General features: G+C 46.8%; 1 protein-coding gene across 3 annotated transcripts; it reads right to left on the reverse strand.

Annotated features, from left to right (window-relative positions):
• Nucleotides 1-2,189: 2,189 nt before the first annotated feature.
• Nucleotides 2,190-14,025, reverse strand: UQCRH (ubiquinol-cytochrome c reductase hinge protein). 3 transcript variants are annotated; one of them, XM_015138448.3, is made up of 5 exons: nucleotides 13,896-14,025; nucleotides 10,605-10,631; nucleotides 9,679-9,826; nucleotides 9,407-9,568; nucleotides 2,190-2,414 (listed from the first exon to the last, which is right to left on the reverse strand). In XM_015138448.3, exons 3-5 carry the CDS (start codon nucleotides 9,739-9,741, stop codon nucleotides 2,382-2,384), a joined length of 258 nt encoding a protein of 85 aa, XP_014993934.1. In that variant the 5' UTR covers nucleotides 9,742-9,826; nucleotides 10,605-10,631; nucleotides 13,896-14,025; the 3' UTR covers nucleotides 2,190-2,381.
• Nucleotides 14,026-14,366: the final 341 nt, after the last annotated feature.

Genomic DNA, 14,366 nt, shown 5'->3' on the forward strand with positions numbered 1-14,366 from the left:
CTCAGCCTCCCGACTAGCTGGGATACAGGCACCCACTACCAAGCCCACCGAATTTTAGAGAAGTTTTGCCATGTTGGCCAGGCTGGTCTCAAACTCCTGACCTCACGTGATCCACCTGCCTCGCCTCGGCCTCCCAAAGTGCTGGGATTACAGGTTGTGAACCACCTCGCCTGGCTTTTTTTCTTTTTTTTTTTTGAGATGGAGTCTCACTCTGTTGCCCAGGCTGGAGTGCCGTGACGCAATCTCGGCTCACTGCAAGCTCCGCCTCCTGGGTTCACGCCATTCTCAGCCTGCCACCATGCCCAGCTAATTTTTTTGTATTTTTAGTAGAGACACGGTTTCATCGTGTTAGCCAGGATGGTCTCGATCTCCTGACCTCGCGATCCCCTCGCCTCGGCCTCCCCAAGTGAAAAGTTTTTTTTTTTTTTTTTTATTGATGGAGTCTCACTCTGTCGCCCAGGCTGGAGTGCAGTGGTGGGGTCTCGGCTCACTGCAACCTCCACCTCCCGGGTTCAGGCAATTCTCCTGCCTCAGCCTCCCGAGTAGCTGGGACTACAGACGCACGCCACCACACCTGGCTTTTTTTGTATTTTAGCAGAAACGGGGTTTCACCGTGTTGCCCAGGCTGGTCTCGAACTCCTGAGCTCAGGCAATCTGCCCGCCTTGGCCTCCCAAAGTGCTAGGATTACAGGCATGAGCCACCATACCTGGCCAAGTTTCTTACATAATTTTTTTTTTTGTAGAGGCAGAGTCTCACTATGTTGCCCAGGCTGGTCTCAAGAACTCACAGCCTCAAGTAATCCTCCCACCTCAGCCTCCCAAAGTGCTAGGATTACAGCTGTGAGCCATCTCACCTGGCTTTTTCTCTTTTTAAAAAATACAGGGTCTCAACTATGTGTCCCAGACCCAGTGATCATAGCTCAATGTAACCCCTGAACTTTGGGCTTAAGAAATCCTTCTATCTTAGCCTCCCAAGTAGCTAGGACTACAGGAGAACACCATCACACCCAGCTACTTATTTTTGTAGAGACAGGATCTCACTATGTTGCCTAGGCTGGTCTTGAACTCCTGGCTTCAAGAGATCCTCTTGCCTCAGCCTCTGAAAGTGTTGGGATTACAGGTATAAGCCACTGTGCCAGGCACAGCCCTCATCAAGACATACATACTTGATAGGTGATGGGTACATCTAATGTGTTTAAAAATTGTGGTCCACGTGTGGTGGCTCATGCCTATAACCCCAGTACTTTGGGAGGCTCAGGCAGGAGGATTGCTTAAGGCCAGAGTTCAAGACCAGCCTGGACATAGTGAGATGCCATCTCTACAAAATATTTTTTTTGGGGGGACAGAGTCTTGCTCTGTCGCCCAGGCTGGAGTGCAGTGGCGCAGTCTCCACTCACTGCAAGCTCCGCCTCCTGGGTTCACGCCACTCTCCTGCCTCAGCCTCCTGAGTAGCTGGGACCACAGGCGACTGCCACCACGCCCAGCTAATTTTTTGTATTTTTAGTAGAGACGGGGTTTCACCATGTTAGCCAGGATGGTCTTGATCTCCTGATCTCATGATACACCCGCCTCAGCCTCCCAAAGTGCTGGGATTACAGGCGTGAGCCACCGCGCCCAGCCTCTACAAAATATATATATATATATATATTTTTGAGACAAAGTCTCGCTCTGTCGCCCAGGCTGGTGTGCAGTGGCCGGATCTCAGCTCACTGCAAGCTCCGCCTCCCGGGTTTACGCCATTCTCCTGCCTCAGCCTCCCGAGTAGCTGGGACTACAGGCGCCCGCCACCTCGCCCGGCTAGTTTTTTGTATTTTTTTAGTAGAGACGGGGTTTCACCGGGTTAGCCAGGATGGTCTCGATCTCCTGACCTCGTGATCCGCCCGTCTCGGCCTCCCAAAGTGCTGGGATTACAGGCTTGAGCCACCGCGCCCGGCCTACAAAATATTTTTTAAATTAGCTGGGAGTGGTGATGCATGCTATAGTCCTAGCTACTTGATGGCCGAGGTGGGAGGATCACTTGAGCCCAGGAGGTGGAGGCTGCAATGAGCTATTCGCACCACTGCATTCCAGCCTGGCCAACAAAGTAAGACCCTGTCCCCCTTGCTGCTCCCCACCTCCTCAAAAATAAAAGAAAATTTCAAATTAAAAAAAAAAAATTCTCAATTTATAAAAAAAGGACAGGGGGCAGGTTTGCAGATCACAGAACTTTTATTAAGATGGAATCACTGCGAATTACATAGAAGCTACCAGCCTAAGCCAAAATCCATGAGGTTCATGTGAACTTACAGTTACACAAATAAGAAACAAATGGTATATCCAAAACCATAAGGAAATATTCTGATGCCCAGAAGATGAAGGCTGGGGTGAATAAGTCCACACATTTATTTCAAGTTGTTAAAGAGTTTGTGGGCCACCTAGATAGGGGAAAGAAAAGGAGGTAATCAATTGGCAGCTTTAATGTCATGGCTTACAAGGTCCTTCAAGACCTGAAACTACTGCCTCTCTTCTCACAACTCCCCTTCTCACATATGCACGCAGCACTTGAGTCCTAGTGAACGCCCTACTTGTTTCATCTTTTATTCTTCCTTTAGAATTTAGATCTTATACATGTCATTTCCTGCAAGCCTTCTCTCAACAAGCCCCTATCCACACACAAATCTGTCCCTATTTTGCCACAGAAACCTGTACCTCCTCATCAGTGATATTAACATTACATATTAATTCAACACATATTCACAGGACATCTTCTATATGCCAGGTAGTGTTCTAAGTGCTGAGTGAGTTATAACTGTAACAAGACACATCTGTCACTTAAGAAACTTTTTTTTTTTTTTGAGACGGAGTCTCGCTCTGTCGCCCAGGCTGGAGTGCAGTGGCCAGATCTCAGCTCACTGCAAGCTCTGCCTCCCAGGTTCCCGCCATTCTCCTGCCTCAGCCTCCCGAGTAGCTGGGACCACAGGCGCCGCCACCTCGCCCGGCTAATTTTTTGTGTTTTTAGTAGAGACGGGGTTTCGCCGTGTTAGCCAGGATGGTCTCGATCTCCTGACCTTGTGATCCGCCCGACTCGGCCTCCCAAAGTGCTGGGATTACAGGCTTGAGCCACCGCGCCCGGCCACTTAAGAAACTTACAGGGTAATGAGTTAAAATGAACACATAAATAAGGTAACCTCTGATAATGGGAAATGCTAGGAGGAAAATAAATGGGAGGCGGGGCGGGGTGGAGGGGTTCAGTTAATAGTACCCTGAGAAAGTTATACCTGAGACTTACCAAAGTTTAGCACTTGTTCTACTTCTGTTTCCTATGCTGGCTCATAAACTCAGTGAATGAAGGAACTATTGTCTATCTTACTCCCAGATCCTAAACCAGTGCTTGGCTCATAAATATATGTAAATGTTTTTAGAATGACCACACAGTGGGAGGGGGAAAATCAATAGGAGGGGATATTAATTAAGGGAACAGATCATGACTTGCTTATTTTGAACATTTTTTTTTTTTTTTTTTTTTTTTGAGACGGAGTCTCGCTCTGTCGCCCAGGCTGGAGTGCAGTGGCCAGATCTCAGCTCACTGCAAGCTCCGCCTCCCGGGTTCCCACCATTCTCCTGCCTCAGCCTCCCGAGTAGCTGGGACCACAGGCGCCGCCACCTCGCCCGGCTAATGTTTTTGTGTTTTTAGTAGAGACGGGGTTTCGCCGTGTTAGCCAGGATGGTCTCGATCTCCTGACCTTGTGATCCGCCCGTCTCGGCCTCCCAAAGTGCTGGGATTACAGCCTTGAGCCACCGCGCCCGGCCTTATTTTGAACATTTCATATAAATCGTATCATATGTTATTTTTCACTTTGTGACTGGCTTTTTTCCCTTAGCATTTAGCATGTTTGCAAAGTTTATCCATATTGTAGCACATTCAGTACTTAATTTCTTTCGTTAAAAATGGTGGTAAAATACACATAACATAAAATTTACCACTTTAGTAATTTTTTCCTTTTTCTACTTTAATCTTTTTTTTTTTTTTTTTTTTTGAGGCAGAGTCTTGCTCTGTCCCCCAGGCTGGAGTGCAGTGGTACAATCTTGGCTCACTGCAACCTCTGCCTCCCAGGTTCAAGCGATTCTCCTGCCTCAGACTCCTGAGTAGCTGGCATTACAGGCGTGTGCCACCACTCAGCTAAATTTCTGTATTTTTAGTAGACACAAGGTTTCACCATGTTGTCCCAGGTGGTCTCAAACTCCTGACCTCAAGTGATGTGCCTGCCTTGGCCTCCCAAAGTGTGGGGATTGCAGGTGTGAGCCACTGTACACGGCCCCACTTTAATCATTTTTAACTGTACATTTCTGTGGCAGTTAAGTGCATTCCCATTTTTCTACAACCATACAGTCTCCTACAATCTCTAGAACTTCCAAACTTGGGAACTTTTTCATCTTACTAAATCAAAACTATATCCATTAAACAGTAACTCTCCACTTCCTTTCTCCCCTCAGCTCCTGATTACTACCATTCTACTTTCTGTCTCTATGAATGTGACTACTATTCTAGGTACCTCACAGAAGTGGAACGATACAATGTTTGTCCTCCCTGACTCTTAGTATAATGTCTCCAAGGTTCATCAATGTTGCAGCATGTGTCAGAGTTTCCCGTCTTTTTTTTTTGAGACTTTTTTTTGCATTTTGCTCTTGTTGCCCAGGGTGGTGTGCAATGGCGCAACTTTGGCTCACTGCAGCCTCCGCCTTCTGGGTTCAAGCAATTCTCCTGTTTCAGCCTCCCGAGTAGCTGGGATTACAGGCACGTGCCACCACGCCTGGCTAATTTTTGTATTTTTAGTAGAGACGAGGTTTCATCATATTGGTCAGGCTGGTCTTGAACTCCTGACCTCAGGTGATCTACTGTCTTGGCCTCCCAAAGTGTTGGGATTAAAGATGAGAGTCACTGTGCCCGGCCTGTGTCTTTCTTTATATCTCTTTCCCCTACTTAATGGTTTCTTTTTTCTTTTTTGAGACAAGGTTTGTTGCCCAAACTGGAGTATAGTGATACAATCATAGCTCACTGCAGCCTCAACCTCCCAGGCTCAAGCAATCCTCTCACCTCAGCCTCATGAGTAACTGGGTCCACAGACGTGTGCCACCACGCCCTGCTCATTTTTTTTTTTTTTTTTTTTTTAAGAGATGGGCCCTCCCTATGTTGCCCAGACTGGTCTCAAAGTCCTGTGCTCAACTGATCCTCCGCCTTGGCCTCCCAAACTACTGGGATTACATGTGTGAACCATTGCACCTGGCCCGGTTTCTTATTTTAAATTTCTCTTTAAATAACACCCAAATTGGCCAAAAGAAAAAATTTAATAAGAGCACCATCTTTTGGCATATTTTATATACAGAATTGCATATTACCTTAAATTCTTAACAAACCTAAATTTTGGTGAAAATCTAGGAATCAAGAAATCCTACCCCAGTTTTGTTTTTTTTTTGTTTGCTTTTTTTTTTTTTTTTGAGACAGAGTTTTGCTCTGTCACCCAGGCTGGAGTGTAATGGCGCGATCTCAGCTCACTACAACCTCCGCCTCCTAGGTTCAAGCAATTCTCCTGCCTCAGCCTCCTGAGCAGCTGGGATTACAGGTGCCCACCACCACACCCAGCTAATTTTTATATTTTTTAGTAGAGACAGGATTTCGCCATGTTATCCAGGCTGGTCTTGAACTCCTGACAGCAGGTGATCCACCTGCCTCGGCCTCCCAAAGTGCTGGGATTACAGGCGTGAGCTGCTGTGCCCAGCCCCTTCTTTTTTTTTTGAGACGGAGTCTCGCTTTGTCACCTAGGCTGGAGTGCAGTGGCACGATCTCGGCTCAATGCAAGCTCTGCCTCCCGGGTTCACACCATTCTCCTACCTCAGCCTCCCAAGTAGCTAGGACTACAGGCATCTGCCACTACGCCTGGCTAAATTTTTTGTATTTTTAGTAGAGACAGGGTTTTACCGTGTTAGCCAGGATGGTCTTGATCTCCTGACCTCATGATCTGCCTCGGGCTCCCAAGGTGTTGGGATTACAAGCATGAGCCACCGCGCCAGGCCCCCTTCTATTTTAAGGTTGCATAATATCCCATTGTATATACAGAGCACATTTTTAAAAAACCTTTTCATCCATGGAGGGACACTTGGGTTGTTTCTACCTTTTGGCTATTGTGAATATGAATATGGAAATATCTGTTTAAGCCTACTCTCAATACTACTGGGTATATACCTAGAAGTGAAATTGCTAGATCATATAGTACATAATTCTATGTTTAATTTTTTGAGAAAAGAACTTGATTTTTTTTTTTTTTTGAGACAGGGTCTCATTCTGTCACCCAGGCTGGAATGCAGTGGCGTGATCATGGCTCACTGAAGCCTTGACTTCCCCAGGCTCAGGTGATCCTCCCACCTCAGCCTCCCAAGTCGCTAGGACTACAGGTGTGAGCCAGCATGCCCGGTTATCTTTTTATATATATATTTTTTGTAGAGACAGGGTTTTACCATGTTGCCCAGGCTGGTCTCAAACTCATGGGCTCAGGTGATCCACCTGCCTTGAGCTCCCAAAGTTCTGGGATTACAGGCATGAGCCACCGTGCCCGGCCTAGCTGACGGACATTTATGGTGTTTCCACTTTTTGGGTCGTATAAACAATGCTTCTATGAACATTTGTGTACAGGTGTTTATGTGAACATATGTTTTCATTTCTCTTGGGTATATATCTTCAAGTGGAATTGCTGTGTCATACATTAACTGTATGCTTAGCCTTTTGAAGAAGTGCCAGATGTTTTCCACAGTGGCTGTACCAATTTACACCTTTACTGACAGCATATGAGGTTTCCAACTTTTCCACATCCTCTTCAACACTCGTTATCTTTTTTATTATAGCCATCCTAGTGGGCAGTGGGTATAAAGTGTTATGGTAGTATCCCTGATGGCTAATGATGTTGAATATCTTTTCATATGTTTATGGGCCATCCAATTAGTTTTAATAGAAGCAACCATATCAAACTTTGCTTACGTATAATTTATGTAAAATACCTTACTGTGTTATATGTAAGAGTCAAGCAGAAGTTTACTTTTATTACTTTTGATTTTTTAAAAATAGAGACAGGATTCCCCTATGTTGCCCAGGCTAGTCTTGAACTCCTGGGGTCAAGGGATCCTCCTGCCTTGGCCTTCCAAAAGTGCTAGGATCATAAGCGTCAGCCACCATGCCCTGCCTGATAAGTGTACTTTTAAAAAACAACCCCTTGAGGCCAGGTGTGGTATCTCACACCTGTAATCCCAACACTTTGGGAAGCTGAGATGAGTGGCACATGTGAACCCAGGAGTTCTAGACCAACCTGGGCAATACAGCAAAACTCCATCGCTACAAAAAGTACAAAAATTACCCAGGCATGGGCCAGGTGCAGTGGCTCACGCCTGTAACCTCAGCACTTTGGGAGGCTGAGGCAGGTGGATCACTGGGGGTCAGGAGTTCGAGACCAGCCTGGCCAACATGGTGAAACCCTGTCTCTACTAAAAATACAGACAAACAAACAAACAAAAAATTAGCTGTGTGTGGTGGCATGCATCTTTAATCCCAGTTACTCGTGAGGCTGAAGCAGGAGAATCACTTGAACCTGGGAGGTAGAGGTTGCAGTCAGCTGAGACTGCACCACTGCACTCCAGCCTGGGCGACAAAGTGAGAATCAGTCTCAAATTAAAAAAAAAAAAAAAAAAAATTACCAAGGCATGGTAGCATGTGCCTATAGTCCTGGCAACTCGGGGGCTAAGGCAGAATAATTGCTTGAACCAGGAGGTAGTGGCTGTATTGAGCTATGATCATGCCACTGCACTCCAGCCTGGGTGACAGAGCAAGACCTTATCTCAAAAAAAAAAAGAAAGGCTGGGTGCTGTGGATCATGGGATCGGGAGATTGAGACCATCCTGGCTAACGCCGTGAAACCCCGTCTCTACTAAAAATACAAAAAAAAAACAAAATTAGCTGGGCATGGTGGCGGGCACCTGTGGTCGCAGCTACTTGGGAGGCTAAGGCAACAGAATGGTGTGAACCCAGGAGGTGGAGCTTGCAGTGAGCCGAGGTCGTGCCACTGCACTCCAGCCTGGGCAGCAGAGCCAGACTGCGCCTCCAAAAAAAAAAAAAAAAAAAGCAACCTTTTGGACCAACTACTATATATTAGACACATTTGAGGATACAAATTATTATTATTTTTTTTTGGTACAACCTCGGCTCACTGCAAGCTCCACCTCCCAGGTTCACGCCATTCTCCCACCTCAGCCTCCCAAGTAGCTGGGACTACAGGCGCCTGCCACCACGCCTGGCTAATTTTTTGTATTTTTTTTTTTTTTTTTGAGACGGAGTCTCGCTCTGTCGCCCAGGCTGTAGTGCAGTGGCCGGATCTCAGCTCACTGCAAGCTCCGCCTCCCGGGTTCCCGCCATTCTCCTGCCTCAGCCTTCCGAGTAGCTGGGACTACAGGCGCCCGCCACCTCGCCCGGCTAGTTTTTTTTTTGTGTGTTTTTTAGTAGAGACGGGGTTTCACCGTGTTAGCCAGGATGGTCTCGATCTCCTGACCTTGTGATCCGCCCGTCTCGGCCTCCCAAAGTGCTGGAATTACAGGCTTGAGCCACCGCGCCCGGCCAATTTTTTGTATTTTAAGTAGAGACGGGGTTTCACCATTCACAGGATGGTCTCGATCTCCTGACTTCGTGATCCACCCGCCTCGGCCTCCCAAAGTGCTGGGATTACAGGGGTAAGCCACTGTGCCTGGCCAATACAAATTATTTTTAAAGAACAGTCTGTTATTGAAGAGTACAAAATCCAGCTTCCCCACTGTTTAGCAGTGCATGTTGGGATGTTTATTTTTTTTCTCTGAGCCTCAGTTTCTATCTGTGAAATGGGATAATGATACCTATCTCCAGTGGAAGTAGTAAGGATTAGGCAAGATTATTTACAGGCCAGGCACAATGGCTCATGCCTATAATCCCAGCACTTTGGAGGGCCAAAATGGGAGGATTACTTGAGCCCAGGAGTTTGAGACCAGCCTGGGCAACATAACAAGGCCCCATCACTAGAAAAAATTAAAAAATAAAAAATTAGCCTCTCATGATGGCATGCACCTATAGTCCCAGCTACTTGGGAGGCCAAGGCAGGATGACTTAGGCCCAGGAGTTCAAGGTTGGCACTGAGTTATGATCATGCCACTGTACTTCAGCCTGGGCAACATGGTGAGACCCTGTCTCAAAAAAATAAAAGAGGTTATTTACATAAAATGCTCAGCACTGTACATCACATATATTGGGCCCAGAGTAAATACTCACTGAAGGGCCTTGCCCTAGCATGGAAAGATTGTCAGCACCAAGTTTTCCCTGACCATTGCAACCTTTCCCCTTCCTGACTTCAGACGGACTTACGCAATGGTCCCTTGCATGCAAGAAGTCTAAGAGCTCCTCCGTGCAATCCTCTTCTGTACGTGATCGAGAGGATACACGCTTATCACAGAGCTCTAGCCGCTCCCGGGCCTTTACACATTTCTCCAACTGCTCGCATTGCTCTCTCACTGTTGTTAGGGGATCCTGATGTAGAAATAGAAAAACAACAAAATGGGGATTTTTAGCGGAGACCCACCAAACACATATGCTTTGATTAACACAACCACCAAACCAAGGTGCTGCCTCTGAATTACCGTGCAGAAGGCCAGCTGGCAGAGCCACACTGCCGCCAGAAATGGCAGAATGCGGTCTCCCATTCAATTCTGATGCTAAGTAGTAGGGAAAAGTTTCACATTCCTGCCTTCCAAGGTTGCCAGTATGCACTGAAAGCCTCAGTCCTATCTGAAAAACAAGGTGGTAAAGGAAACCTGGCCAAACTTGAAATAGATCTATAGGAGGCCTTACTTGTTAACACGGCATTTTGGAATATGTCACATCTGAAATATCAAATCCCCTTGTCTGAGAACCAGGCCTATGCACCCCAGCTGCCCAGCTAGAAAGGCAATGCTAACATAGAGAAGGACTATCTAACAAAGGTTCCCTCAGAGTTCTTTTTTTTTTTTTTAAGATGGAATTTCGCTTTTGTTGCCCAGGCTGGAGTGCAATGGCACGATCTCGGCTCACCGCAACCTTCGCCTCCTGGGTTCAAGCAATTCTCCTGCCTCAGCCTCTCGAGTAGCTGGGATTACAGGCATGTGCCACCACGCCCAGCTAATTTTGTATTTTTAGTAGAGACGGGGTTTCTCCACATTGTTCAGGTTTGGTCTTGAACTCCCGACCTCAGGCAATCCGCCTGCCTCGGCCTCCCAAAGTGCTGGGATTACAGGCATGAGCCACGATGCCTGGCCCAAAGTTCTTTATTAAACCACAAATAGCAGATGATTGAGTGCCAGGCCCTCAAGATGCCGTCTGCTCCCTGACCACAACTGAAGAAGCCAGAACAGACTTAGCTTCCAAGGCTCACACCCCAAACACTCCAATGCACGGGAAGTATCAAAGCTTATTCCACCCCCATTATCTACAAGGTATCAAGTAAAGACTCCTTAAAATGCCCTTAGAGTTTCATGAGGCTCAAACCCTGCTTTTACTGAGATGTTTCCAAACCTGAGACAGTTCTTACCACTAATTCCTCCTCTTCCTCTTCCTCCTACAAAAGGAAAACAAAATTAATGTTAGCAGCAATTTTATGACATATTTATTCCTGATCATACTGATGTAATTACTGAAGACAGACATTGACACTGCTATTAATGATGTTATTTTGTTTTCTGTGTTCTATGATGTTTTTACATTTTAGAGGCCTTGCTAATCCTGGAGCTAATCCTGCTCTTCCAGGGCTAGCTAATTTTTAGACAGCAAACTTGCCTGCGAGCATACCTTTCATATGCAACCTAACTATCCAAAGCGCTTGTAGCCAACTGCCTCCTTTATCTTTTGTTTTGTTTTGTTTAAGAGACAGGGTCTTGCTCTGTCACCCAGGCTGTAGCGCAGTGGCGCCATCATAGCTCACTGCAGCCACAAACTCCTGGGGTCAAGTGATCCTCCTGCCTCAGCCTTCTAAGTAGTTAGGACTATCAGCACACACCACATGCCCGGCTAACTTAAACATTTTTTTTTAGTAGAGACAGGGTCTCATTATGTTGCCTAGGCTGCTCTCAAACTCTTGGGCTCAATCAATCCTCCTACCTCGGCCTCCCAAAGTGGTGGGATTATAGGCATTAGCCACTCGGCCTGGCCCTGCCTCCTTTATCTAAGTTTCATACACTAAGCTCCTGTTTCCCCTTCTCTAAATCACCCCAGGGACAAATATAGGACAACTAGGAACCAGCCCTATAAGCCAGAGCCCAACGAAATTATTCAAACCATCCAATCCTAAATTTGAGCAAGTGTACCTACCCTGCCCACCAATTCCTTCCCATAGAAACCAAGGTGCTGAGCCATGCTTCCTTCCCCTCACACCTTCTGCCTCCTGACTAGCTCGGACACTTCCCCATACAGCCCTGCATTTTTTTGTGTGGTAGATCCCTCTTTCGGGAACTTTAAGTAATAATAAACTCTTCTTTCAAAGGCAGTTGACTGCAGGTCTGTCACCTTACCATACTTGGTTAAAAGGAATCCCAGGTTCATTTCAAGACAGAGACACCATCTCACTTTCATTAACAAGAACCTAAGTGTGCTTAATACTCTCCAGTTTACAAAGCGCCTTCATATCTAATATGATTTAATTAATCACAACAGTCCCTTAAGGAAGTAATCCCAGTTTAGAGATAATAAACAGTAATTAGACATCTTCTGATACAGATTCAAGCTGCCAGATGTTCACATGGGGCCTACACAATCTAAAATATTTGTCCCAGTATTGCTACAAATAGCTAAATTTAGTCCTTACATCCCAAACCAAGTTAGGAGGAAAACCCATTGTTTTCTAGACTATGAAAAAAAAAAAAAAGAATTATGGGTTCCTCATAGAATACCCTAGTTTATTTTATTATTATTATTATTTTTTGAGAAAGAGTCTTGCTCTGTCACCCAGGCTGCAGTGGCACAATCTCGGCTCATTGCAAGCTCTGCCTCTCTGGTTCACGCCATTCTCCTGCCTCAGCCTCCCAAGTAGCTGGGACTACAGGCACCCGCCACCACGCCCGGCTAATTTTTTGTATTTTTAGTAGAGACGGGGTTTCACCGTGTTAGCCAGGATGGTCTGGATCTCCTGATCTCGTGATCCGCCTGCCTTGGCCTCCCAAAGTGCTGGATTACAGGCCTGAGCCACCGCGCCCGGCCAGAATACCCTAGCTTAAAACTGACTGCTTATTTACTTTCTTTTCTCATCTACTGCAGCGGTGGATCCTGCTGACCTTTCTGCCTCTCTGAGGCAGGCTCCATTTCTTTCTTTCTTTTCTTTCCTTTTTTTTGAGACAGGGTCTCACCTGGGTTGCCTGACTGGAGTGCAGTGACACAATCACGGCTCACTGCAGCCTGGACTTCCTGGGCTCAAACTCCTGAGCAGTTGAGACCACAGGCGTTCACCACCATGCCCGGCTAATTTTTGTATTTTTTGTAGAGACGGGGTTTGACCACGTTGCCCAGGCTGGTCCAACTCCTGAACTCACGCAACGCGCCTGCCTCGGCTGTCCTCCCAAAGTGCTGGGATTACAGGCGTGAGCCACTGCGCCCGGCCTCAGGCTCTATTTCTTTTTAGAAATAATTAAGACGAGAAAAATTAAGGGATAAATAAGTCTCCAATTATTCTGAACCCACAGCCCAAAACGGCTGCCCCGAAGTGACCAGAGAACAGGCAGAAATGAGATTAGAAACAACTAGCGGCTGTGTCGCATAATGGGTAAGAGTCCCGGTTCTAGAACCGCGCTGCTTGGCTGCAGTTCCTGGCTGCACCAATATGTTAGCTGTGTGACCTTAGAAAAGATATTTAACCTCTACGCTTGTTTCCTCATCTGTAAAAATGGCACTAATAGTACCTAACACTTACTTCATAGGAATAATGTGTAGATGAAATGAATTAGGGCCGGGCGCGGTGGCTCACGCCTGTAATTCCAGGACTTTGGAAGGCCGAGGTGGGCGGTTCACGAGGTCAGGAGCTCGAGACCAGCCTGGCCAACATGGTGAAACCCCCGTCTCTACTAAAAACACAAAAATTAGCTGGGCGTGATGCTGGGCACCTGTAGTCCCAGCTACCCAGCTACTTGGGAGGCTGAGGCAGGAGAATCGCCTGAACCAGGGAGGCGGAGGTTGCAGCGAGCCGAGATCGCGCCACTGCACTCCAGCCTGGGCGACAAAGCGAGACTCCATCTCAAAAAAAGAAAAAAGAAAAAAGAAATTAATTAGTGCATGTAAAGCACTTGGAATAGCAAGCAGTCAATAAATACTTATCATAGCAGCACTCTTTCCCTAGGAAAGAGCTCCCTCTTCCATCACAGAATAACATCGTACATTTCTTCACTGTCCCCAAAGACACACACCTTCCTCAAAGAAAAGGAAATCACAAGGCCAGGTCTTCCGAACCTCCCCAATAGATATGGTAGGGATTCCTAACCTGAGCTGGGGCAAGGTGGTTTGTTTGCTCCCCAAACCTGTGAAACGCGGGTTTCAGAACATCTGACTGACTGCAAACATAGGTCATATTTTTACAAGACTTTAGTCCACAAAACATTTTCGCTCTCAAACCTTCACTACATTCACAGAATGGAGAAGCCGAGGCCCAGAGAAAAACTAGTCATCTATCTGTCCAAAGTCACCGGACGAATTCTGGGGAAAGGTCGAGGGAACTAGAGCTCCCGACCCTGCAAATCCTAGAGGGTAAACTGGGGGCTAAGAGGGCCCCGTGCGTGTTTTGGCGGGCTAGGTCTTGGGCTTCAAGACAGAGAAGAGGGTCGAGTGGATCGCCTTGCCTTACCTTCTCAGGATCTCCGGACTCGGTAAGCATCTTTCGCTCGTCCTCCAGTCCCATGTCTGGCTACGGTTCTAGATTCAACAAGAGCAGCAACAGCGGCACCTAATCCACTTCAGGATCAAGAAGGACTTGTAAGGGTCACTCAGCGGAAATCCGGCGATCTGGCCGGAAGTGCGGCATACTCATCGTGGTCGCGAACACATGCTCAGATTGGCATGTACTACCGGCCACAGGCAGGGGCTAGGGGTAGCTGATGTTTGCACCTGAGGAGACTTTGCTAAGAAACATCCCCTTAGTCCCACCAGACCCAAGTATAATTGATCTAGGAGTTCATCTAAAATAGTAGCTCCTAAGAGACTTGGAAAGTATGCTAATTTATTCGAAATTCCTTTAGCATAATTCACATTCTTCCCCATATCGATTATGGAGCCGTCCTAACTGCTGACCTTTTCAAGATGGCGGTCTGCGGGCGAC

Source organism: Macaca mulatta, chromosome 1 (assembly GCF_049350105.2).
Source record: "Macaca mulatta isolate MMU2019108-1 chromosome 1, T2T-MMU8v2.0, whole genome shotgun sequence".
Lineage (NCBI taxonomy): Eukaryota > Metazoa > Chordata > Mammalia > Primates > Cercopithecidae > Macaca > Macaca mulatta.